This window comes from Centruroides vittatus, unplaced genomic scaffold, assembly GCF_030686945.1.
Source record: "Centruroides vittatus isolate TY-2023 unplaced genomic scaffold, ASM3068694v2 contig_2226, whole genome shotgun sequence".
In the NCBI taxonomy this organism is placed as follows: Eukaryota; Metazoa; Arthropoda; class Arachnida; order Scorpiones; family Buthidae; genus Centruroides; species Centruroides vittatus.
The window spans coordinates 146981-174484 of NW_027121386.1; the positions used below are offsets into that span (position 1 = coordinate 146981).

Here is a 27504-nt window from a genome sequence, read left to right on the forward strand (position 1 = left end):
ACATCTTAAAACACTCTAAAGCCTATTTCCTATTATGAAATCCCATTTACAGTCCAGCTATAGAAACCCTTTAATATGAATAATAAATATTGATTACATAAAAGATTACGTATATAATATTATCTCGTTATACTGTCATTTGATTTCTTAGTATATAAATATCGCAGAGAGAAGCGTGAACAATATTTACACCCATTAAATTCAAAGGTATATTGTAATTATTCCGCTCGGTAATTGGTCTTCTTTAATGGATTTTGGCGGCTTAAATCATTGTTTTGATTATTCACAGGCTTAAATAAGAGACTTTACTTATAGGAAATATTATTAAAATAATAGTTGTATATTGATCTTCATTTAGAAATTAATCCGGAAAGAATAATCGCGTGTCTACAGCAATTTATTTCGTATAAATATTATCCGAGCAGACTTATATTTACTGTTATAAAGCTACGTAATAAGTACATATTGCTGGTGTTTTTTGGCGTAAATTAGTGTCATTGAATGACTTAAAAGCGATTTGAATTGGTTTGCATTACTTAGAAATCGAGTGTTTTATAGTCTCATTATTTTCCATCATTCTCGTTTACTGAGCCTCTCTTGTCCTCGGGCTTTATTTTATAAGAAAAAACACGTAATAATTTATTTTTTAAAGTGTTAAATAGAATATTTTTATATCGATTTATTAGATTAAGTAATTATTAATTCTCTTATTTTTAATTATATTTATTTAGTTTCGTTGGTGGAGAAGAATTCGTTGATTGATAAAAACCCTTTGCCGAGAAAATATTTATATCAAACGAATACACAGTTTGTCTATTTATAGTAAAAACTTAATATAAATCACGTTAGTTATTAATAAATTAGAATTAATAAAGGATTTTTATTTTTAACACTCGAGCATCTTGACTTTTTCTTCTTAGTGATGGAAGGTGAGGAGATTTATGGAAAATGGAGAAAGAATACTTTCGGATTACGAAATAACTATTTATTTAGACTGTTTTGTTCTTAAATAACAGATGTCTTACCTAGCATTCCACTAGGAAGAGCGCGAGTGCATAAAATAGTCATTGTGGGTGACAGTAATAAAATACACAGGAAGTAATAACAATCTCATCAAACACACTTCAAAATAACAAATGAGCAATACAAGAACAATGTCAGTATTCCACACGTTCAGCAATGTTTTGTTGAAAGGCATTCGAGAAATATATATTTATTTATATTTATATTTTATTTATTTATTTATTTATATTTATATACATAGACACAGTATTATCACCATTTTTTTTATATGTGGGGGGAAGCAATTCATCTCTAAACACGAATGAACGGATGTCCTACCGAAGTCCGAATTTTAGGACTTTATTATTATTATTATTATTATTATTATTCGTATCTAACGTTAACAGGCTTAGAAGCAATCATCAACGAGTGGAAAGAACGTGGCTTTCCTTCTAAAACGTATGAAGGAAATTTGAGCAAGTCTAGAACAGTCCGATGTACCCCTGAGTAATTCTCATAAGGCCTACTGGAAAATGCCTAGCAATGCACTGCAGCCCTACAGAAGAGGATTATGGTACAATAAATAACATCATGCCTACGTAACACTGAATGGCACAAATGTTTTTTTTTTTTCGAATTTAGTCGAAAAGATGAGGTTAACGATTGTATTTTTATTTTTAAACGTAACAAATCGCATCCATATGAATGACACAACTTTAATTATTATTATTATTTTTGTATAGTCGATTAGATACACTTCTAATGATTAGGAATGACGATTATCCTAGTATACTATCAATTTTTGTATGCGTGTATTTATATATATATATATATATATATATATATATATAATATAATTTTCTTTCCTCTATTCATTTGTCATAATCTGTGCGTTAATGTAAGTAACATCATCATCGTAACAGATGATTCTTATATTTTTTTTTTTTTTGTGTGTGTATGTGTGTAAATATCGTGTGAACAATTAAAAAATAAAGTGTTGTTTTGGCACATTCTGAAAAATCTATTGAAAATTAAATAATTTTTTAACGGCAGAATGAAAAAAATGGCACGGAATCAAAAATATGACAGTTAAAATTTCTTCGATTTGGTCCATAAAAAAATAAGATTAATAATTAACAAAATTTAATATGTGCCTGATTAGTATACTCGACTATAATATACATATTTGAATCATTAACTAGGGGAATTAATTAATTATTCGATTTTTCGCTGTCGAGAAATAATATCGATTTAAAACGTCCACATTTATCAGCTTCTCTATTCTATCAGCATCTCACGTAATTCAAAAAATAAATTATCTTATAATAAAATAGCTTCTGGGTATTATTATTATTTTGGAAGGGGGAATTCGAAAATGGTTCCCCTTGTTTTCAAGGGCGAGAATTTTCGTGCAACGAGTTATATAGGCTAAATCAAAAATTCCGAACATGCTATGGCTGATAACGTAACAACAATATTACCCGTACACAACATAGGTATTATTGGGAGCTGCCATACATAATTAGCCTGAAAGAGATCTTCCCGAAAGGAAGGAATAGAGCCTTACTATCGAAGCCATGTGGTATCGCCGTCTCAATGTTTGTATTTTTTTTTGTTTTTTTTTTTTTTTGCCTTTTTTTATTTTTCTTTTGGAATCCCTTGAGCGTCCCGAAAAACCTGTACACAACAAATAACAAACAACAATAATACATACAACATTTCGTAAAGAAGGGGAAGCCGTTTGGCACAAAACTGAAACACGATTATATTACATTTGAAGATTAAATGTACCTCTCTTGGAATTCTTACAGGTAGAATGAGCAATTACATAGGAGTATTTAGATGTCCAGGACACCTCTTGGTCGATCTAGGGGATTGTCCGTAAAATAATGTTCTTCTCTTTGAGTAAATAAAACTAGTGTCATCCGTTTTGAGTCAGGCACTGAATCACATAGACTGTTCCTCTGGCTAGGCACCTTACTTTTAGATGCACTCCAATCCATCCAAAACGTTTGGAAATTTCCTCTACCGATCATTACTTCTTTCTAATTTCTGTAAAATAAAGATACTTTACGTTAATTTTGAATGGGATCCGTACATTTTCTTAAACATATATACTAAATATTTTAAATCGTTTTAGTAATTTTATAGTATAACGCCTGGTTAAACGAATTTCTGATAACGGGATAAGGCTTTGATATGGCTTAAATCAATCACGCAATGCATTTTTTGAACGTTTTATATCCATTGTTGTGTATTATATTATAATCCAATTAGTATATAATACGAGAATTTCGTCCAATTCTACTTAAATATTTACATTAAAACTTTACATTTATTATTATTATTATTATTAAATTGTATAAAAATTTAGAAGCAAATTAAATGAATTTTCTTTAACAAGGGAGAATGAAATAAACTTTTATCAAATGTAGAAGATATTTTACGAAGAAAATTAAGGAGAAATTTAGCCTTAAAAACAGCAAAGAATAAGAAGCAAAAGTCTGTTTTCAGCAATAATTTGCAGAAATTACGAACTGATACAAAATAATGCACACTTTTACATCAATTTGACATGATTTTTTACTGTTTTCTTACGTGAATGTATCTGATAAAGACGTCAATTTGACGTAAAAGTGTACACTATTTAGACAAACAAGTGCATCTGTTGTATTACAATTTTCAATACTTAAAACTTGTATCAAGTAATATTACCTGAAATTCTATAGAATTATATATAGCCTACCACTTTATATAGAAATTTTATGTTAACTTAAATACTTTCTTCAGAAATTTACAAAAAAAAAAAAAAAAAAAAATTATAAAAATCAGTTTGTATTAAATGGGGTGCTGTATCAACAGTTCAAAAGTATGAGAGAGGGGTAGAAAACTTTAATATCTTGCTATTGTTATATTCATTTATGTATTTTACAACTCTCGATTCTATTTATACGTTAAAATAGAAGTAAATGTATACGTAACGTTTCACTTGTTATGTAGTAAACTATATGGAATCGTATAGATAAACGAAAGGTTTTGTTCTGGAGAAAATTCACAGCAACTGTTAGGATGTAATTATGCTAACGTTGCCAAATAAAACAATTTCTTTATCCGAAGTAGGTTAGAAAGATCTTTACACTTCACACTCCAACTAAATAAAGATGCCTGTTTTAAAAAAATTGACATTAACCCAACACCCGAATTCCGGGACAGAACTTTGGAGCGATACTAGAAACGAGCGAGGGCGAAATCATTAACGAGCTAATTTTACTTCTCATAAGTCCACAAAATACGTCAACAAGGCTTTCGGAGGCCATCCGTCGATTATGTATAGCTGGCAGACATAATGCAACATATAATAAGTGAAGTGTATTGGCGCCACTTGGTATGTGACCTCGTCTTCACGTGACAAATAGGGGCGTTGGTAGACGTCTGGTTCTGCAGGCAAAGCTCTTCCTCTTGCTCGTCCCAATAATGTTTAATTCGATTCGATATCCACGTCGGGGGGGGGACTTCGAACCTCAATCTCTTCTTACATAAACCAACTGGAAGACTTATAAATGCTTCAATCGACCATTTAACGTGTAGGTATATAATTTTTCAAAACCACAAAATAGATTTTCTCTAATGGCTTTAGCTAAATAGAGATTCCCAAAAAGACTAATCGCTAGACAACATCTTTTATCGTAACAGGATATGTGACAGGATTAGCTAATCAATAATCTAGAGAGCTTTCATTCTAAAGCTGGAAGCCCCGAAGCAGGATTTATCTCAATTCGTAAGGTTTCATTCATCCTATTAGAAATTAAGTATATTTGAATTGGGGTTAAATGTCGCCGGAGAAACTGCTAGTTCGAACCTTGTTCTAATACGTGAGGGTTTAATCAGACACACCTCCCCCACAGGCGCCTTTTTTTCCCTTTTTTTTTATATAGCCGGTTCTTCCAGTCTTCCTCTTACTTTGTAAAATTAACTACTTCCTGAGAAACCACCTGTCGTTCATCACGACACAAGACCCGGTCGGAGATGAATCTGCGGCTTTAGATCGCCTCTGACAATTTTTTTTTTAAAGAAAGCCAAAGAGTTATTATTGCCAATTATGAACATAAATAAGTTTTTACATCTCATTAAAAATCGAGTCTCACAAAATCACTTATGGAGAAGATAGGCTCAACGTCAGATCCTAATTTCTCTTCTTAAAAAAATTCTAAGCAACTTTTTATTAGTTTGAATTAATAAAGAGGAAAAAGAAAAATATTTCTCGGCCGGGTTTTCATTGTCGTTTTTACATCTTAGCTTCGGAAATCAAACAAGAACAAAGAAATCCCCGAGACTCTTCCAATTTTACGACCTAGGTGCTAAACACTTAAATTGCACTTAGAGCTATCCGTGTAAGCTGGGAGTAAGCCGAGTGGCCAACTTCGACCCCACCCCTTGCCAAGGCAACTGTCTCACGCAAGCAATGGTATGTGGGACGATAATTGCTGCTAGCCCGAGAGCAGCCTCTTGATGTCCTGACTCTCCTACCGGAGGCCATCCCAAACGCGTGGCGATTTAGGGGGATACAAAGGAGACACTCCATACTCTATGAAACAACCAAAATACCACTTTAAACTTGCCGACCAAAATCAAACTGTCTCATCGTTTTATTGTATAATCTACAAAACTCGTACTCCATAGATTTTAACAGCTCGCTACTCCCCTTCGACCGATCAAAAGGCTAACTTAATTCGACGTAATTTCACCCTGTTATTTTGATCCATCTTCGTATTTATATTTTAAATTATTCCTTATTAAAGTCTACGCTCTAATTTCTTTCGCACAGGATATTATAACTAGATTAAACTTTCTAATTTGAGAAAGGGGCTTCAGGCCTGCCAGTGTTAAGCCGATTTGATTTATTAAGGGCCACTTTACGGCTTAAAAATTAAATTATTAATATAAATATACACGAAATAAGAGAAAATTATATCAAATTTTTGAGGTAGATTATAGCCTATATATATATAATATAATGCTAATTTAACAATAATAATGAGTTAAGTTACTGCTTACTGCCCTGTAAATGAACAATACATTGGATTAAACCGCTTCAATTTATTGTAATAAATTTAATAAGTATAAAAAAATCAATAAAATACAATTTGTGTATTGAATATAGGCTGAGAAAGTGTTTGTATTGAAGAGTAGATAGGCTTTAAATGTACAGTACTGTACGTTTGTAAACAGTATAGTTCTACATCATTCAACACAAATATCGTTGATAGTTTCTTGTAGACTAAACGTTAACTAAATCGATAACTTACGATCATATTTTGTAGTAAATTTACTATCAAAAAAAAAGGGAGATTGTATATTTATAACCCGTCTACAGAGCATTTATCTAAGCAACTAATCAGGCATATGTGTACTGTAGTGTACACGCTATTATTAGTTTACAATATAAGTCTGTAATACACGCTTACTTGTATCTATAATACGAATCATGTGCTGGATATTTGTTATTTAAGCATCTGTAAATAGACTATTCTATTGCTTTAATATAGATAAAAGTGGAACAAACATTAATTTATCCAGAAGAATTGCTATCTGCATGGGGCTATTTAAAGGGAAATATAATTTGGAAATTAAATGAGAGTTATTTATAGAATAGAATTGGAATTCCATTCTACAAACTACCAGCATCGCTTTCTCTTCTACCGATCAGATTAGAATGTTTTTTTTTTTCGGATTAAGTATAAATTTATGGACCAAATCGAACAAAAGGAGACACGTCTAGCATAAGTTCAAGTTTATATATCGCATGTCTTAGTGAAATCAATAGGAAGGAAATAACTAACACACAAATTTCAAGCGTAGGCATTCATATTTACACGAATTATAATGCACCTGATGAATATTTTACTATAAAGAATGCATATTAATCCTTTAATTATCTCTTAATTGGTATTAAAGTAATTTAGTTTCGGTAAAGGAGACAATTAAATAATGGTTTTCGATTTAATCTTAATGAAAATCTCTTCAAGAAATCGGCTTAACTTTAATGAAAATCTATGGGAAAGGAGGAAAATTGTTTCTCATAGCTTTAATATGAAAAACATTTCGTGTTCCATTTTTTAATATTTATACAATTCTGTTTATAATTCTACATTTGCCTATTTACTAAATAAATAAAAAAGACTATCGATCGTCTATGCAGTTTATTAGCGCATAAATTCGTATTCATTCTTACGCTCGTGATAAATTATAAATGATGAAATAATATAATATTAAAATAAACATTTTATCGCTAGTATTTTATAATAAATTCTACAGTTATTATGTTATATAAATTAGAAAAAAAAGTTTTTATTCTGTAAATGTGGCATGTAAACTTGAAGAATTACATTGAACTTTTCGGGATAAATAAGTAAAAATGACGTAAAATAATAATAAAATGAAGTGATCAATGACTTAATTACTTATTTAACACGATCATTCGAAAAATGAATCCATAATAATGAATCATAGATTCATTTTATAAGCCATATTAAGCTTATAAAATTAAATTTGTCATTTAAACAATTAAAGAACGTTTATTTAAGATTCTTCCAACGAAAATGTGGCTTTTAGTATTGCTAAAACCAAGTTTTTCGATCATTTTGACACGAAAAATACGCAATAGTTCGACAAAATATTAGGCAAATCCTATTGTAACGCTCATTTCCTGATGTTATATCTCTGGTCTGTTCATTACACTGCACTTTCATACGATGAAAAGATGGAAAATACAATAATATAATAGACGATCATTTTAATCATTTCTGGATAAATATATAAAAATTTCCTGAACAGATGATCTAAGAAAGAAATTAAATGTTAAAGTACTTCGTTTCGAGACTTTTTAATAGTTGTAGCAGAGTTATTAAATAATCAATAGGCCTAGTCAATTATTGTAAACAGAATAAATAACATTTACAGGCATAAATAAACTCGATAATCCAATTTTTTAAAGATTTATATCACACGAAAAACTCTTTTAAACTGTAAATTAATACACAAGAAACTCCCTTAAGTTATTATGCCAAATCGATATTTATTAGAAATTCTAGTTGTTTCTAATCATTTTAAACATAGAAAATTTTGGAAACATTTCCTCTGGAAATAGTCGACGTCTATTCATAATGGACACTCGGGATACCTCGTATGCTTTTAAATATATTAATTATGTTGAGGTAAAAACAGAAAAGAATGGTCGAGAATATTAATGATTTGTTACGCAGAAAACGATTACGATGCTCGTAGGTAATTACAGGTCTTCTGCCAAGACAATAATCGCTCAACCAGAAGAGATTCAAAGAATTACTATTAAGAATTTCACGAAAATGTCGCAGTTTTTGATCTTCCAAAAACTGGACTTTAATCTTTTTATAAATCTCTTCTTATGATCTTTGTTTTGGTCTGAAGAAACGGGATACAAATCATACAACGTTGATTTTTCTTCTTCTATCTCATAAACTAATCGCACATCAAAATAACTTTAATAACTATCTACGTTTAATTCAATTATTTTACGGATCTCAAACCATGACTGTCTTACTATCCGCTTCTAGAAAGATCATACTGATAAGATGCTTGATCCATTAATATTGACGTTAACATCCACGGCGGAATTCAATCTGTAATCGACGTTTATAGAACTTTACATAGATCTAGAAGTTTAGTAATCGATGTTTACAAGAAACCAATCAAATTTCATAACAGTTTCTGCACTCTACAACATTCTGAATTTACTTTTCTAATAAAAGGCCTACACCGAAATTACTCGTAACAACATCACGATTCTAAAAAGTATAATTTATAACCAAATAATAACAATAAGCTTCTATAACTTTTCTCGAATAAAATAGGTTAAAAGGGGTTTAAAATTCACGTGTTTATAAACAATTAACGAGGCAACATTTTACTATATTTTAATTTATAATATAAAATTTAAAATTCTAGTTCGTTATATTAAAAAAAAAGGATATAATTTACAAAACTGGAAACAATAAATTCTCGTGTGAAGAAGGGATGAAAAGAAAGGAAAGTTTTTCTAGCTAAACTAATGACGCGTTTGTACTCTGTATCACTTTGTTTTATTTTTACAATGGCAAGAATATCTTTGTTTCTAATTCTAGAGTAGGGAACGGAAGTGAATATTTTAATAAAAGTTGTTCTAGAAATATAGTTGTGTTTGCTTTTCAAGGTTACAGATAGCATTCAGTAACAAAACGATAAATCTTTAGCAGACTTATTATCTGTTTTTACGCCTACTAGTGTAGATAGGCATACTATATTTTATCTAAATGTTCTCGGCGTGCCTCCTGCAAACATGTTCAGTCAATTGTAGCCATTACAAATGTATCAAATTTCGCTCTGTCTTCACTACAGTACTTTCCTCGTTTCGTTCTTAAATTATGTATTAATCAGTTTTAATTCGGGTTGTTTTCAACCTTTAATTTATTAATAAAATAAATTTCTTTTTAATGACGTAATTTTTGATTTAAAATCTTCAACAACGTTAAGGTTTTCGTGCACGATTTTCCTATTGTTAGCTTGGGTATGTAAATAAATTACGTGCCTATAAAGGAATTAAAATGAAATATAATGTTATCCCGCAGTATTGAGGTTTGTAATAGGGCTGATTTGTTTGATAGGTGTACGAATTGTAACGTGGAAAAGTATGTTAAAGACCCCAATAGTTCATCCATAAAGATGAATCAAAATTTGTCATTTTAAATCGATGGTAATATTGCATTTGGTATAATGACGAGGAATATAATGAGGAGTTTTTAATTTTATTAATTTGCATTAATTTTTCTTCTGAAACGACAGCTGGTAATTAGAACGCATCACTTGGAACAAGAGACGATTAGTTGAACTAATGGGATGTATTCAATCCTGCAGAAAATAGCACGAGTTCTTCACAACAAAGGATTCTACAGAATGATGCATCTTTCTATTCTTTTACTATTTTTAGCTTTAAAATGTGTCGAGTGATCAAAGGATTAAGACCGCTCCTAAAATACCCAGGCATCCGCCGCCGCCGCCTTCGCAAGCCATTCTCTTGATTGTTTGCCGTCCGACTTGGAAGTGGTTCAAAAGTCGCTGCTGCCCTCCTATTCTTAGTGCACCCTCGGAACAACACAGAAGCGGAATAGTACGTCTGGGAATCTCTTCTTTTTTCTGTCTAACTTTGTCTTTATATTCGAGGAAGTGGTTGGCAAGTTCTGCCTTACCGAGACAAAACGCAGAACGATGTAATAGAAGGGAAAAAAAAGAGGGGCTTAACAAGCTTAACAAATCCCCGTATTCTCCTCTGTATTAATGGCACATTTTTCGCTTTTCTCTTAAGTTTTATTCTTGTTACCGGAGAATTTTTCTTGTCTAGTATATTTATTTTAAAACAATTTGTCTAGTTTTAGAGGGTGGAAAACTTGGAATTCTTCATTTCTAAAAGTGAAATAGGCGCTCGATTTTCTTGTATGAAAGGCGATAGCCGATGGATTATTGTTCCTGATGAGCCATGCGTATCGTTAATGAAGTCGACACGGTGCTTATAGTCTGAATATCGACTAGTTTCATATGACTAATCCATTGCCAGGACGTCACACTTGGTGGTCGCTTCGAATCGCGCTCGAAACGAGATCCGTTTAATTCGTTGACATCCACACTTCAACCGCATCACGTGGTGCGCACAAACTGGTTTGTAGATGGGTGGCTCCACCTACTCTCCACGATTGGAGTCGGTATTGACTGCTGTGATCATGTCCCACCTCCACATCCATCCGTTTGGCTGGACGCTGACACGACAGGCATTTAATTACAGAAATTGCTCTGGACAACCAACGCTTTGCAACAAGGAGACAAACAAACGTTTCTCTTCTCCGCCATCAAAAAATCCATTGACCTTTTCACTGTTTATCATAGCTAAAAATCAATTTTATCTTACATTTAAGAATTATCCAGAGAAGAGATTCTTAAAACACATTTCTATAATAGAAACTGACGTTTTTACACGCAGCAGAATGGGCAAATCTTCTAAAACAATGCGTAAAAATTAACTGAAATATTGATATTTAACAATGGAATTGCAGCGTGTTTACTTATTTATCCTTTAATTTCTTTTTATAAATTAATTTATAAGCTCTTTGCATCTATGAAAAACTTCATATCTGTTTTCCATCTCGATTCTTAATGATTTTATCTTACACGAGGAAATGTCATTTCTCCTCTCGCATGTAATAAACCTTATTATAATTTCGTGTCTCGCAACGTAATGAGAAGAAACTTAGTCATTTACTTTCACAATTATAGGTCTAAATGTTTTAAACAGATCTTATCGTAAAATTAAAAAAAATCATTTAAGCGCATTATAATGACGTTTCAATTTCACATTCATTTCATGAAGAAATAAAAAAAACCCCTTTTACTGTGTTCGTGGGTATTCTTTTGCAGAATAAATAGAAGAAAATGCCGTCACATACGACTCGCAAATAACTCGCAAATACGGTACTTCAGTTTCTATTTTGATTAGATCTTTTCTTAAAAAGAATTCTCTTAGATAACGATTTAATTTCTGTATATTTAAAGAAACACTTAAAAATTAATTAAGCTCGAGTTTAAAATCCAATTCTGATTGTTTTTCACTCGACGAGGGGCGAAAAATGTCGGAAATCACACCAGATTTGAGTGAGAAACACCGTTCTGCGCAAAAGTTTGCCTTACTTGTTTAATTTACTTGTTTATTTGAAGAGAATTCGACAGTTTACCGTGTGCTAGGCCTTGAAGAAGTGTCGAGTTTGATTAGAGATGAATCGATGGTATCGCACTTTTTGTTATTCTTAAGTTAGATAAAAGGAGAAGCGCGATTTCCCACTCTGATTAACTGGCAAATTAACATTTATAATCTGATTGGTAAAGAAACAATTATCTTCGAATCTGCAAATTACAGAAGGAAAATAATCTCACGAATAAAACTCGTTTTATTTGCCCCCCACGATAAGATAAGTGACAAGATTGCAATCTTTAATGAACGGATCTCTTCTAATTAAGACGTGAAACTTAAAGATAGGTTATAGAAGTTGATCAATAGTTGGATTATAGAGAAGAGCGAAGAAACTTGTATTGAATAGGGCGGTAGGAGAGGGAGATGGAAAATAGGAAACTTACCTGTTAGCATCAGTCTTTTGCCAATCTTTCCATCATAGGACTGCGTACAGTTAAGGCACTGAGTTTCTGTGTCGGCGATGTGGGCCGTAAATCTTCCGCCGGTGCCGTAGGACTGGCCTTGTCCCTAGGAGAGTCGCAAGTTTCGCCTTCCATACTCGAACTACTATCCGGCAATTCGTACCTCGCATGCGTTCTCATATGACGAGTGATCATATCCCTTCTGCACGCAGCGTAAGGGCATTGAGGACACTTGTAAGGTTTCTCTCCCGTGTGGGTTCTTTGATGGGTGCTCAAATGATCGCTTCTGCTGAAAACTTGGCCACACATTCGGCAGGTGTACGGCTTGATCCCCGTGTGCAACCTCATGTGACGGGTTAGCATATCACTCCTGGCAAACGATCTGTTACACACTTCACAAACATACGTTTTTGTCGTCGAACTATCAGTTTGGCGACTGCGGTGACGGCTAGCCATGTGTTTTGCGAGACGATCGTGTAATGAGAACATCTGACCGCAAATGGGGCAGACATAAGCTACTTCAGCTCCGCTGGATACTTCTTCGACTACCGGAGATACTTCTAGGTTGTATAATCTGTTTTCGGATCTCGGTACCTCTCCCGTTGTCATGGAATAGGTTTTGGGAATGAGAAGTCCTCGAGGACTGCTAGAAAGTGGAGCGATATCGAATGGTGTGAGAGGATAAGGAAGTCTCGGGCCTTCTTGTTCTCCTCCGTATACGACCGTGGATTGTAATAAGAGGTTACCGAATGGTTTTTCTGCCGATCGAGGCGGTTTCGTCGACAGATCGAGAGGCGAATCCTGAGGAGTCGACGGATCAGATTCTAAACTTCCGGACTTCTGAGGCATAGTTAACGGTCTGGGAGGGGGTGGCGGCGGCATAGGCGTTTCGGTTCCGCACTCTAACAACCACTGTTGAAGGTCGCTATCGGAGTGACTTCTTCGACGATGCAATTCGGGCAGCAGCTTCGATCGGAAATATCCTTCGTACCCAGCGGCCAACGACCTCTGATGCAAAGCTTCGTCCCAAACGGGCAATGCGTGGCCGATAAGTCGACCACCTGTTCTACCTGCGAGCAGACGGCAGTGATGGCAGTCGCAGATGGGAAAGGTGGGAAAACTCCCCCCTAGAGGGGGAACTTTGCTTCGACTAGCGCCGTTACCCATGACAACAGCCACTTCCGGTTCGGGAGCGGGAGCGGAAGTGGGTAGGGGTCGTTGAGAGTAGGGTGTTGGGACTTCTGCTAAAAAGGTATCGTCGCTGCTCTCCTCTTCCAAAGGGGGACTGGGAGTGGGACCACTCTCTCTTCCCCCGGCTGAGTCGGAGGTGGGGGGTGTGAACAAACCTTCTTCTGCCCCTTCGATGCTGGGATAAAGAGGTTTCCTTTCAGTATCTCCTGGACTCGATAAGCCCGAACTGCACGGAGTTGGAGTGCGAGATGACGGATGAGCTGGAGACGTTTCTTCTACCATGGCTTCTTCGAGACCCAATTTACAGCGCACGGATGCACTAATATCACTGTCTATCGACACTTGTTTCTGAGGTCGGACTTTCGGACGGGTTGATACGTTACTGGTTCGTCCAGTCAGTTTATCTAAAACGGCACTCAAACGCTTTCTTTTGCGGTTTTTCTCGGCCAGTTCTGTCTTTCCTTCTTCGTCATGGCTACTGGTCATGGTTGGAAAACTGTCTGCCATCAAATCATGGGTCACTCCGGGGATACAGTCTGTGCCACCAGAGTGACGTCACCATTGCAACACTCTTTAGTGATGTGATGATGATTTCCCCTGAATCATTCTCTAGTTCTTCGGTGTAACTCTCCGATTCTTTCACTAATTCATCTAAATAATAAAACACAACACAAACAAATCCAATGTTACAAAAACTCATTAAATCTAAACCTTATACACTATTCATTCTAACCTAAATATATTTATGATAAGCGTTATAATATACAAAGTACTTTAAACTGTAAATCGCTTCTAAAAATTACTTTCAAGCTCCTTTAACTATTAGCTGAAAATCATTAAAATCTTTCAAAGAAACAGCAATGTATCGAGTGTTGTAAGCGTGTTTATCTTAATTAATTAAATGTATAAAATTGCCTCATTCCCACTCCGTCTGAATATGAATCATGAGAAATTCGTGACTCATTTTTCTGGTGAAAAACATTCGTTCAGACAGACAAATCATCACAAAACAAATAATTTTCTACCATTGATTAATTAAAAATTCGAAAGAAACATTTAAATTTTTCAGGTACAATCTTTTGGCAAGCGAAGACATCCATTACAAGATTACCTTCATGAAAGTGAAAAAGCTTTAATTATGCTTCATAGGACGATCTGAAGATATCACAGTTGGACGATTCCATGGACGACAACAAGACGAATTAAATGAGACAAACAGGCAGTCAGATCAGTGATAACATGTTTACACGAAACTAATATTAGAAAATCATCAGTGACACTTTAGAAAGAATTGGGTGAATGGCCATGATCTTATCGAGTTTTACACACGAAATGATCAAGCGAAGGGATAGGAAAAGAAACAAAAAATAAATAAGTAATATGGGGGAAACTTAAGAAATTTATGTAATTATGATCTTTTCTCACGCAACTTTAATGTTGTCTACTCACGAAAACATTCAAGCCGAATTTCCTTTGTAACATTCTCTACTACTAAGCTACCACCTATTCTTTCAAATCTTTTGGTTTTCAGGAGATAATTAGTAGGGTTGTTATATAGGGAGTGACGTTTTGCTGTACGCTGACATTTCAGAGGAGTATCTTTTACATTCTATGGGAGGTACTCGCTTTAAAGCCAAAATGCTCTTTTTCCCATAGAAGAAATATATCGATCGCGAGTACAAATGAAATTACTCACTCTATTGTCATTGTTAAATTGTAAGTAAGTAATTGAAAAAAAACCGCTGGTAAATGACATTAATAATTTAGTTTTTAGTATGGTATAAACAAAATTTACATAAAACAAGTTCAATTTTGCCTTTTGGGCGTTGTCGAATTAACCAAAACAGGTGGATTCTGTTAGCTGGTGATTTCAGCTTTTTGTTCTAAACACCTGACGTCCTATCAAAGTTTTATCAAATAAATAATAGCCAATCTGTCTTAAACTTCTTTAAATATCTCCATAAAATATTTTTAAATATTTATAATGAAAGTAATACATTATCCGCTCGAAACGAAAACCCTAAGATAAATAGGCCTATACCTTTGCTCTTACAGCCGAAGAGAATAAATTACCTGCGATTAGTTCTAGTAGTCTATTGTAGACCCATGATAAAACTAACAGGCCTGTCATAGGAGTAAAATTACCGTACGCTAACGTTAAGGAGGAGAATTTCGTTGGCCAAATTAAACGAGACCCCATTGTAAAGAACTGCTTGTTACGACTTAAACGTAGAGGACTTTGACTGAAATGATGCGGGGAGAATGCAAAAAAAATTCAAATTAAACTGAAAGAAAACAATAGATTTATAATATATAAAACACACCACGAAGAAGAATTTAAGCAATAAATTCAAATATTTTAATTATAAATCACTCTTCCCGTATCTATTCTAGGCCCCATCTTTCCTCGATACACTTCGGGAGGGGGGGAAATAGATTAACTTAAACTATTATTATTATAAATACCGAAATAATCACGATTTCATCGTATAAATTTATTCCCCGAAACTGTGTCATCGGGGATTATTTTCTGTTACGATAAGTCCAACTTAAATGTCACGACAGAATCTATAAATTACTACAATTTCATCGGTATTATATACTTGAATATAATGTATCAATTTAAGGTAAAATGTAGGCTATATAGATATAAAATTTCACGCTATTATATCCACATCGGAATCATTAGGTTAAGCCTAGATTTGATTGAAAAACAATGAAGAAAAAGTAGAATAAAATATCAACAAAAACGAACTCGTTGGACAAAAACATAAAAATAGGTCTAAAGGCAATAAAGCCGTTAAATGGAAAATTCACGATCGTTGTTCGCGATAAGCATCACTAGGCCATAGTTTAAGATGTAAAGGACGATAGGATATATTTAAAATATTGTTTAAATATGGCGATAAGTATACATTGTCGTAAAGAAACTGTAGATGATGCGCAATTAAATACGGCTTTCCTCTTCCCACAGATATATATGTCTCTATATTTAAATGAGAAGAAGAGATTTAACGAGCAGAATTAATTCGTACAATTTAATAAATTTGCCGCCCACAAAACAGAACTTTAGCAGCCGCAAGAGTTTGAGTGGTGTAGGCCTACTTACACGAAAGAATGCGGGTTAAGACGGCGCAAAAATCGATAACGAAGCGAAATAATCGCTAAATTAGCGCGATATTTTTGTAAAAAAAATAATATAGAAACGAGTGATTCGGTGAATTGTTTACGCGGCTAACGTTTTCACATCCATTGAAGAGAATTTAACGTCTTTATAGTGTTAAAATTAGTAAATAAAGGAAGAATAGGCGCCGATCAATTTAAGATTGTAATGGCATTTAAGCCGTCATTTCTATGGAAGCAAACAGCGAGCGATAGGAAGGAAACAATTTGGATATTAAATTTTTATTCGTGACGTAAGCGGTGTGTACTCGGTTCAATCACAAGGGCACCGCATACAGCGCCACCCTGCGGTCTGGAAAGAAACCCACTCAGCTGTTCACCGCCACTTGGAACAAACAAATCTTTTTACGACAACTCCACTTATAGACGAGATCGAGTTCTTTCTTAAGTGGATGAAATTGGCGGAGCAAAGCCGTCTCTGCACGAGACACGGTAGCTAAAGTACAGTAGCGCGGGTCCTGAACCCCGTGTTGCCGAACGACGACTGCTCTAAGTCAGCAACAGGTGCGAATATCGAGACGTAAATCTACTTATTCACCGTCGGCAACGTAACAAACGCATCAGAACAATCGAAAGAGAATCACACACTCACCCGTATGTCCAGGTAGCAAGTAGCTGACTGCCGAACCGTCTAGGCTGCGAGACAGCAGAAAGGTGACTAGCGAGGTACCCTCCCAGCCCTGCGGCTCCCTCGAACAGCGGGGGCGGGCCAGGGGCGACCGGGACGCTGGACGCCTGCCAGTGGCTGAGAAGCGAGTACCCAGCCTTCCTCTACACCAGCGGGTTGGCAAGTGGCAAGGCTGCAGGTCACCCGTTAGCGCTCCCCTCTGCACGCCCGTCTATTAACGGGTTTCGCCCGCCATCTCGTAATGACGCGGAATGTCGGATTGACGGACGCGTCGGCGCGCGTCACGCACTCCCAATACAGGCGCCAATTCTCTTTCCACCGATTTTAGAAGTGTTTCGCATCGAGGAAAAAAAAAAACACTTCCAAAATAGGTTAGGCCACGAGTTTATCTACAATATTTCCCGAGTTAATCTCGTTAAACTCCCAAATTCGCAAGCGTATACGGGGGGAGGGAACGTAATAAATTCGACAAAAGGGCATCGTTTAATCTTTAAAACTCCATCAAAATTTTAAAATATATGGCAAAATTAATTAATTAAAAAATTCGAGCATCTCCAAACACTAAATTAAGAGTAGTATCTATAAGTTTTAATCGAATGTTTTATTGTTAAAAAAAAGCAGAGACATTTAGTCTATGACATAAGCCAGTGTATTAATAATCCGCAGGCCATAAATTACTTTCAATAAAAATCAGATTTATTGAGACTATTAAGGACTCGGAATATTTGCATTTAGATGAGAGTCAACAACCACCACGTTAAAGTATAGGGCCTGCTAGTCGAGGTTATTTCATTGCTGAAAACTCCCCTCTTTTTTTCATTAAAATAACATATATTTTACTTAATAAATTCGATATTTTATTCTATTTATAATCGGTAAGTACAACTTACTAATGAAACGAAGATATAATATGCAACTAATTAATCTGTTAAGTAGATTAATGTCATCGATTTTCATATTAATATGCAAGAAGATATTTATTTATTTTTCAAAAAATTCATTATTTAATAATTTTATATAAAATATCATTGGATAAAATCGATATTCTTTTATGATTTTTTTCCATTAAAATTATTAATTCTAGACAGCATCCTGAGCAAGGATCAAAAGCTCTTGAGCCGCCGCTCAAGAGCTTTTGATCCTTGACTAATCTCTATTTTTAAACTGATGGGTTTAAACAATTTGTAATTTTAAATTAATTGCGATAAATTCGTATGGTTTAATGATAAAATTCAATCAAATATAGAAGTATTTATAAACTACATTAAAGAAATCCCTCAGAGATAGCGAGAGGGGAGGGGAGTTTCAATGTAAGAATTTGTGTGGAATGTTCGGATTTATAAACGGTGGATTAAAAAATTGTAAGGAAATATTAATCCGAAAACGATTAAAAAGTTTCTTGATTGATAAAATCGGCGTGTAAGAGGAGGGAAAAATTTTAAATTGCAGCAGGAAGCGAAAGTGAATGAAATCAGTGGAAAGCGGCGGTGTAAATGGGCAGCTGCCTTTTTCGGTTTCTAATTTATCTTACTGGTTTTGCTATCGTTTGATTTCGCCATCGAACGCGGCCGCATCTGCTCTACCCGGCAGGTGTTACTTGATTGCTTTTTAAATGCAACGGATCGGACAGATGCGGAACATTAACACCAATAACTTCTCCCGATGGGAATTCTCCATTTAGCCTCTCTTCACTCGGTAAATTTACTATTAGATTACCCAATTACTGAAAATCTACCCCCTCAAAAAAAGAGAGACTCGTAACGAAAGGGATAAAATCGATTTCTGAAGTCCCCGATTAACATTTCGGAATTAAAACTCCCAATACTTAATTATATAAATTATTATTCGCTTTATAACGTTATAAACGTATTCATAAATCATTAAAGGTGGCGTAAAAAAGTTAAGTGTGAAAGTTAATTGAAAACAAAGCGAAATTCCCGCTTTTGAAACAACGCATGTCATCACACTCCTCTTAAGCTCGAGAGAAAACGACGAACAACAATAGTGACATCTATCGACAATAAAAGAAAGGAACAAAAACAAAACTAGTATTTTGTTCACGCGCATAAAAAGAAAAGAAATTACGTAGAGTTGTATTAATTTCCCGTACTCCTGTTAACAACTAACAGAGCACGCCAGAAGATAACAAGATCCCTTATATAAAAATCTAACCATTTCAGCGTATTATATTCAGACCGGGTCTTCAATTCTTCCCCTATAATTATCATTTTCTAGAAAACAATACAGTTACTAACCGTCCATTAATAATTAAATAAGTTAAGCTACACAACTGATCGATCGATTCTGTATTGTAGGCGTAAGTCTTTCGAGTTTTAATTACTTTTAAACTATTCCCAAATTGGATTTTCCATCTCGATTCATGGAATTTATTAATACTTAACAAAAGGCCAATGTTATCTTACGTGAATCTGTGATTTTACCACCTTTTCATACGGAAAAAAAAAAATCATTGTGAATTTCAAATAAAATCCAATGCATCATTGGTGGAATTCAGTTAAAAAATACATCATATACATTTTATCTTACGTATCTTATTTATTTAGTTATTATCTATCTTAGTATCGACTAATAAATTATAATTAAGCAAATTAACAACTATGCCTTACGTAATAATTATAGGATTAAACATAAATGCGTAAATGATGGTTAACTAGTAGGAACCTTCGGATGATCGATCTGCAAAGATCAGATCGCCTATAAGAATACACACACATATATATATATATATATAAAATACTACAAATAACTTACTGGGATCAATAAGAATTTACATAACAATTCGCGTTACAATACGAAGCATTATTAAAGATAAAAGGCAAGCAAATATATAGGCCTATATATTTTTTGTTTTTGTTTTAATCAAAAGAAACAAACACCAGTACCTAATTCGGGCGACGACCTGAGAAATCTGCGAAGCAGACCGACGTTGCTAGTGGCCATATACGACGCATCGACAATCTCTCGAGACGATTCGGACGAAGTCGACTCGTGTCCCTTTGGCGTTTTGACAACACTAGCGTGGTCTGATCACGTGACGCCTACCATCCCACTATGACGTCGAGAGCGCGTGCCGATAACTTCCCCGTATGCCGACGCACACAATCGCTTTTTACTTCGTTCCTATACTTTTCCGTACGGGCTCGAACTATAAAAAGAAACGGGTCCGGAGGTAATGCGAATCTACTAAACCGCGCTCTAATCTATTTCCGTTTCGTATAGCGTTTATTTATTTATTTATTTATTGCGCGCAACACAACGCACACACACACACACAGACAGGCAGACACACGTTGACTCCATTTTTCGGGAAACCACCGACTGCCGTCTCGCGGTTTTTAACCGTTTCGGTTGTTATGACAACAAACGGAAATATTTACTCTGTCGTCGTCATGCGCGCAGACGGAATATGCGAAAGGCACGCGACGTCACGTGACTGGTGGGAGTTGGCTGCGTTTCTAGGTCAAGCGGGGAAGCTCATCGAAATGACGTCGACGTTTGGCTCACCTGTCACGTGGCCCGCTGACGTCAGCCCGGAATAAGATTTTTTTTTCATCCATTTTTCTGTTAAATTTTATACGTTTATACCGAATTTTATCCGTAAAAATCGTCGACATTTTACCGATTAAAAATTCAATTAATTTTAAACATATATATTAGCGCAAGAATATTTTATTTTTTAAACATTTATTTTAATGTGTTTCTCTCTCTATGAAAGTATATACTGTACTCTACGTATGTCGTTATCCATAGTAACCAACCTTCCCACACACACACTAAAGCGCAAATTATGCAAATCAGATTTCGATACGTCGGCAGACGGCATTTTATAGACTTTATTAATTATTATTATTATTTATTTCAGTATTTATTATCATTTGTAGCTACGATACTCACTTGTTAATGTACTGTACTGTACGTGGAAGCTTATTATTTCGAGTCAGAGCTGGTTTCCATAGCTAAAAGCTCGAGTCTACATCGCGGAACTTACATCAATCAATGATTGATTACATACTTTCTTCCTCTGCAAAGATAATCCAAATAATCAAATTTTTATTAATATAAATATTTACATAAAAATATTTTTTTAAAAAAAAAGACAAAAAAAGAAAAACAACTCAACATCTATAAAAATATTTCACAAAAGTCTTTTAAAAATTATCTTTGGTTTTAAAAACTCGAAATCTTACATCAGCTGGGGTAACGGACCGATAGTCACTTACGTCATAATCGTTGCTATGACGACACGCGGACGATCCGTAGATACGAATTACATAACACGGGATATATTCCGCGAGCGATAACTACATTTCCTGATTGCGCTTTGCTGGTCAAACACACGTCGAAAGTCGAGAGGAGAGGAAAGAAAAGAGAGAGAGAGAAAGAAAAAAAGAGCTGAGAGATCCGACGTCCTTGCGCTGCAACCTCGATCACGTGACAAGCACGCGTCACGACGGGTGTGTCACGTGACGCAAGCACGTGCAAAAAGCAACTGGTTGCGACGACGAAATATTTTAAAAAAGAAAAAAAGAAGGAAATTTTTTCGTCTCTTTTATACGTAAAGGTCAATTAGATAACGTGAGTAATCGCTCGCTCCTTATCGCATCCATTTTTAAAAGCATTAATTTAATAGGCAAAAGTACGTTTGAAATTATGTGTCCGAGTGCAATTGTCGTCATGCGCGAGAACGGATTTAAAAAAAAGGAGGTGGCGCCGCCGCCGGGAGTTTAAGAAAGTTTAAGAAGAGAGAGAGCGGAAGTGAAGGAGTGACGCAGAAAGTTGGAAAGTAGCTTAGGGGCGAGCGAATGGTTTGCGGCGAGAAGAAGGGAAAGAGCGGCATCTGTTACGGGATCGATGGAGCGAGATTCATTAGCGCGACCTTGACCGTGGAGACTTTTGTCGGACGGCACGCGACCCGTAATGAAGCCGGGCACACCCCCGTTTTCGATCTTAACGCATGCAGACAAAGCAATACCGGCACCTCAACTTTTTCGGCACGTTCCCATGCGACGGAAGCGTCCACTCTTCGGGATCGGTGTCGGCTCGTAACTGCAAAGAGGAGACGGCTGGCTTGTGTGGCTTGGAAGACGTCCTGGCTCGGGAGTGACGGGGTTGTTGCGACCCGTTGACGGCGTATAAGTTGTTCTGACCGCGAGACGTCAGTCCAACGTCCGAACTTTATAGCTCGTCCATACTCCCTGTTAAACCCGGGCCGGCGTCGTCATGGTAACACAATGACGCACGCGAGATGCTGTTGTCATGGTAACCGGCCTGCAGTCTGTTACCGACCGTTTCAATGTCAAGGTCGCCAGCACCGGCAACACAAACAAGCGCCGAGAGAAGAGACAGGTAGCGAAGAGAGTTCTCTTCCCCTCTTCCGTTCGATTTCTTCCTGATGACGAACGTGGCACGTGCGATGGCCGACTATGACGTCACGGGCACCGTGGCTAATGTTCTTGCCTTGGTAATTTTTTAAAATTAATATAAAAAAACCGAGTTTAAAACCCGCTTTTTTCTTCCTTTTTTAAAACGTCCTTTCGATAAACAAATTACGTGCCGCATTTTTAATGGCCGAACTAAATTTTATTTACCGAATCATTGACGTCATATCGGGGCTCTTGGCAAATACTCTGATGGAGGAAAAAAATAGGAACGGCAGGCGCGCACACCGGGCTTTGGAAATCCCACTTCGTGCATATCGGAACGTGGCGTTAACAGGGACGGAAACTCGGCGGTGTCCGCGCTTTTCCGAGTTGTGCACCGTCCATCGAGCGACCTAGGTGTTCGGAGGCCGGTCACGTGACCAAGGTCGCCGCTGGCGTGGCGCCAGTACAGATTCTCGCTAACGATCGATAGGGTTCTGCGTGCGTCACTACTTCGCTCGGGGATCCTGGAAACGGACAATTGTGGACGACGCTCATGCGCCCTGTCCCGCAACCTTCCGTCCTACCCTTCCCTAACGTCTAGAGAAAAACTCGATACCAGTATTTTTTTAATCCCTTAAACGTTGGCCCTACCGAAATTTTCTTTGGATAAATCTCGACAGCGCGCTCCCGATTAATCGGTGCACTTCGTTTAAAAGATAATAATTATTATTTTTTCTAGTGTTTTAAATATTCATCGATCTTCTAAGTAATATTTTTATTAAAAGCGGGAAAGGGGGAAAATAAAAATAAAGGGGGAAACCGACGAGACGACTGTCCCGGATGGAATAATTTGGTAGGTCTCCGTGACAACACGTCGGATGATGTCCGTGTGTATGTACGGATCGGTGTTTCCGAGCGAGCGAACTTTTCTTATCTCCGTTCGCATCATCCAGGCCTAACATTAAGGGGGTGTGTATGGCGACATCCCCACAGGCGTCAACTTAAAAATTCTAATTACTGCTTGCCTCCTGTTGCGAAGGGCAATGCACGCATGCAACTGTCACACTGCGTTCATTTAGAGCTAATGAACAGCTCTGTCTCGAGAAGGGGCCAACGGGTGCCTCATACCTTTCTAAAAGAAACAGCTATTAAAGAACGATAAAAAAAATAAAAAAAAGGAGCATTTAAGGCCGAGTCGCCGGTTTGGCACTGACGTGAATTTATTTCTTTGAATAAAAACATTAAATCGAACTTTTAGCCAGGATAATAATCGTTGGAGTCCGAGAGAAGATCGATTTTTCTATCCTTTCCGTCCGTGGTTCCAATTTTACGGATGCACCCGACTTGATATTACACGTTGCTTATTAGCATCCTGGCGCCGATCTGCTGGAATTCCTGCTTTAACATACGTGTGCCACGAATTTTATATACAATGGAGCATCGACCGATTAGAAATTTACTGTATCCATTTCTATATTAAAATAATACATATATACATATATATAGTCTTTATTACTTACTTTAATTTAAAAGACAATTTTCGTAAATGGATTTTGCATAATTAAATAGCATTTCGGAGTGTTTGGAGCCGGGAATGAAAGAGGGAAGGGTTGGCACGGCCTACGCTGGGGAAAGGGGAGGACAGTGAACCCTAACGTGACATTCCGGCAGCCGGCAGCCTTGCCTCCAGGGGAGTGTGTCCACTTTCCCAGGACCCCCCGCCATCTGATAAGGGCGAACAGGTATAGCCCGAAGCGACGACGGTGCGGACAACAGACTTGGCCTCCCGCACCTTCCTACCCACTCCGAACCGTCTGCCGGAAGTCTGTGGCGCGTCACATCCGGTGGATGATGACATCACGTCGCCTTGGCAACGTTTGAATTTGGCTGAAGCGCGCCGTCTTCTGATTCAAATATGTAAACAAACAGCGGTTGGCAGAAATGCTGTTAGATCGAAGTCGACCGATGCTCTGTACGCGTAGCTTTGTTTATCGGAAGTCATTTTCAAGGCCAAACTCGCAAGATGGCAGACGTCGCTCCTTTCTCTCTTAACACCGAGCCATTTTTCCAGATTTAGAAGTGTATTCTGGACGTTCGGTGTTACTCTAAAAGTATTTCTAGTGTAAGAATATTTGAATGTGAAAGAATTCGACATCGGTGGGCGCTGCGGCAAGGGAATTTAAGTAGTCTAGCTCCTTGTCTTTTTTAGAAAGCGTCTCGACAAGACCCGACAGAAAGGAACGTCACAGGTCACAAAAATGGGCTTAATAGTCCCGTTCTACCTGTCCCGCGTCTCGTTGACAGGTGTTCGCCATCACTCTCTCTTAAGTGGATCCTTCTATATTCGGGTGCAATTTTCCCACGACGAATAGAAATTTTCTCGGGGTGGTGGGGGTGCGCGACAAAAAATATTAATATCCCGCTAGTTCTGTCAATGTCAATAGCGTTCTATTGTAGAACCAGAGTCAAGATCCATCTCTGCGGGAGCTAGAACGGGAGACACACAAAAAAAATTTCAACGTGTAACAGTTTCTCCCAAACGTTATGGGGAAAGCGAGGGAGCGACAGATGTCGGGGGTTGAGGGGGCGTCTTGTGGGGGAGACCAGCTTTCTCAGGGTCTAAGGCGTGGGAGAAGTTACGTAAGAAGGCCCGATCGGAAGTCCTACCTCACGACCACCCCTGCATCCAAGGGGGAGCCGAATTAGCTGTCCGAAACCCCCAACACACAATAAGAAACCCCAAGTAAGGGGTGGGACTTTGGGAGACCCCCGTGTGCTGCATCGGTCCCCGAGATTCTCACGGGTTCACCCGAAGGAGGGCAACCTCTTCAATGGCATCGTTTGGTCAACACATCATTAGCTTACACGGCTTTCCATTATTAGTTGGGACGCGGACCCGAAGCTGTGGGAACTCGTTGCACGCGCCACTGTGTAACGGAAGCCGGAAAGAGTAGCGGGAGGGTGGACGACGCTAAATGGACCGCTACAAAGGACTTCCTGTACGCTCGAGTTATCCGATAGCTCACCAAAACGGAATACAGATTCTGAATGGAGAAGCCGTTAAACGGAAGTTGCCCCTTCACCACACCTTAGACTCGGATTTCGGCGCTTATTCTAATTGCCAGCGAGTCCAGTTACATTCGTTACTCCATCTTGCTGTGGGAAAATTGAAGGTTGAATTAACCGCCCGAAATTATTTATTCGTTAGAAAGCGGCCATCATTACACACGATATCACTTTTGATCGAGTCGATAAGATATGCGTGATCTTCGACTATAACAATGAAATGCTCTTCAAATCATTGTGATAACCAATCTCGCCAGGCCTGTCATCTAAACCGACGGCCCAAATCTCTCTTTCGGTTGCCAACATTCTGCTTTATTTATTGAAAAATGTCTGCAAACACAACCGAGATACCATCGTTGCCCAATGATGGACTAGCCTCATAACTTATCCTTTGTAGTTAGGTCCACTCGTAACTTTTTCAAGAATACTTTGCAATCTTTAAAACAATGCCCTCAGCTAAAGTATTTTCAGATAATGCCACTTTGTAACAGCAAATTCGTTAATAAATATCCTATTTGGATTCGTACAATCGTTTTAATTCTTCCGCTTTACTGCATTAAGTTCTAACACATCCTTGTACGTACGTTTAAAGGATATGCCGACAAATTCACGAGAACAAGAGAAAAAATCGTACCTGCGTGTGCTGTGTCTTCCAATGCCTCGACATTTCTGTTAATGTCGCTTATATAAAGTTGCAATTTACGTAATTTACGTAATGTTTCATAAATTGTAACTTACATAAAATTGCTCGCTAATACATAATATAGTTGTTGCCATTTTTTAAATTAACTTGGTTTTCTGTATTGTCAAGTCTGTACGTCATAGTTGGCAAAAACTTATTACTGCCATCTAGCGACAGGTCTTGGTAATAATTTCTGAATATGAAACGTTGTAATTAAATTGATGTTTTATGTAAACAATTAATGAAATTTATATATTTTTGTAAAGTATTTATTGTATTCACTATTAATGCCATAACATTAAAGTTATTACATTAATATTAATCAGCGAGTTGAAACCACAGAGAAATTAGGATTGGCGAAGTTTGGCTGCGTTGAAAACCAGCAAATTTTTACCGTTTTTGAGTGTTCTGAAATGTTTTTTTAATTAAAAAAAAAGTCTAAAGATGAAACAGAATAACAAATTTGATTTATTATTTAATAAAGTTTTCTCACAATTCAGGAAAAGTCAAGTTAAATAGAACGTTAAAGCTTGGTATGTAATTTCTTTTCTGTAGAAAGATGCGCGATTTTGGAGTACTCGAGTTGGCTACAGCATTATAAAATAAGAGGTAGGGATGATGATGATGATGATGCTAGCGGCAAAACCACAAAAATTCTAGCAGTGCACACGCAACCTAGCTACTAACCGAGTCCAACTAATGGCACAGCCCGAGGCTAGCCACCACTCCCCTTATTAAAGAAAGTCCCGCGTCGGATGATACACAGTCACCCACTTATCGGTACCTTTATGATAGTTCTAAAACTAGTCCTACCGTTCTCCCGACGGACGGGACTAGAATACAGCATCGAAAGACCACCTGCTCACTAAATCCAGCACAACCATGTTTAAATGCTTAGATCTTTCTCTAATGACGTTCATAAATACTTATAGAAAACTGTTGGACTGTAGAATATTAATTAACCAGATCAATGTTTCGAATGTATATTCCAGTATCGATGTATGTATTCTAATTCATCCGAGACAGGGAGGCTGTTTGGCAAGCAACAGACCAAGTTAGAGATTGCATTGACCGTAGCATATAATTCTCTAGTAGAACATCCATCATCTTACAACACTTAAACTGTGGGGGGAACGATGGCCAAAAGCGAGCAAAAA

The 27504-nt window shown here is 36.7% G+C and overlaps 1 protein-coding gene across 3 annotated transcripts; it reads right to left on the reverse strand.

Moving 5' to 3' along the window:
- Nucleotides 1-963: 963 nt before the first annotated feature.
- On the reverse strand, nt 964-26373 carry klu (klumpfuss). 3 transcript variants are annotated; one of them, XM_067265438.1, is made up of 5 exons: nt 26300-26373; nt 21131-21257; nt 20119-20381; nt 12196-14055; nt 964-3054 (listed from the first exon to the last, which is right to left on the reverse strand). In XM_067265438.1, exon 4 carries the CDS (start codon nt 13909-13911, stop codon nt 12205-12207), a length of 1707 nt encoding a protein of 568 aa, XP_067121539.1. In that variant the 5' UTR covers nt 13912-14055; nt 20119-20381; nt 21131-21257; nt 26300-26373; the 3' UTR covers nt 964-3054; nt 12196-12204. The 3 variants fall into 3 exon arrangements, with proteins under 3 accessions (XP_067121539.1, XP_067121542.1, XP_067121540.1); XM_067265441.1 differs by lacking the exon at nt 20119-20381; XM_067265439.1 differs by lacking the exons at nt 20119-20381; nt 21131-21257; nt 26300-26373 and adding an exon at nt 17180-17363.
- Between the last annotated feature and the right edge of the window lie 1131 nt (nt 26374-27504).

Bases quoted from the DNA above. Each gene is read 5' to 3' on its own strand.
- klu (XM_067265441.1), bottom strand. From the start codon at position 13,911: ATGGCAGACAGTTTTCCAACCATGACCAGTAGCCATGACGAAGAAGGA.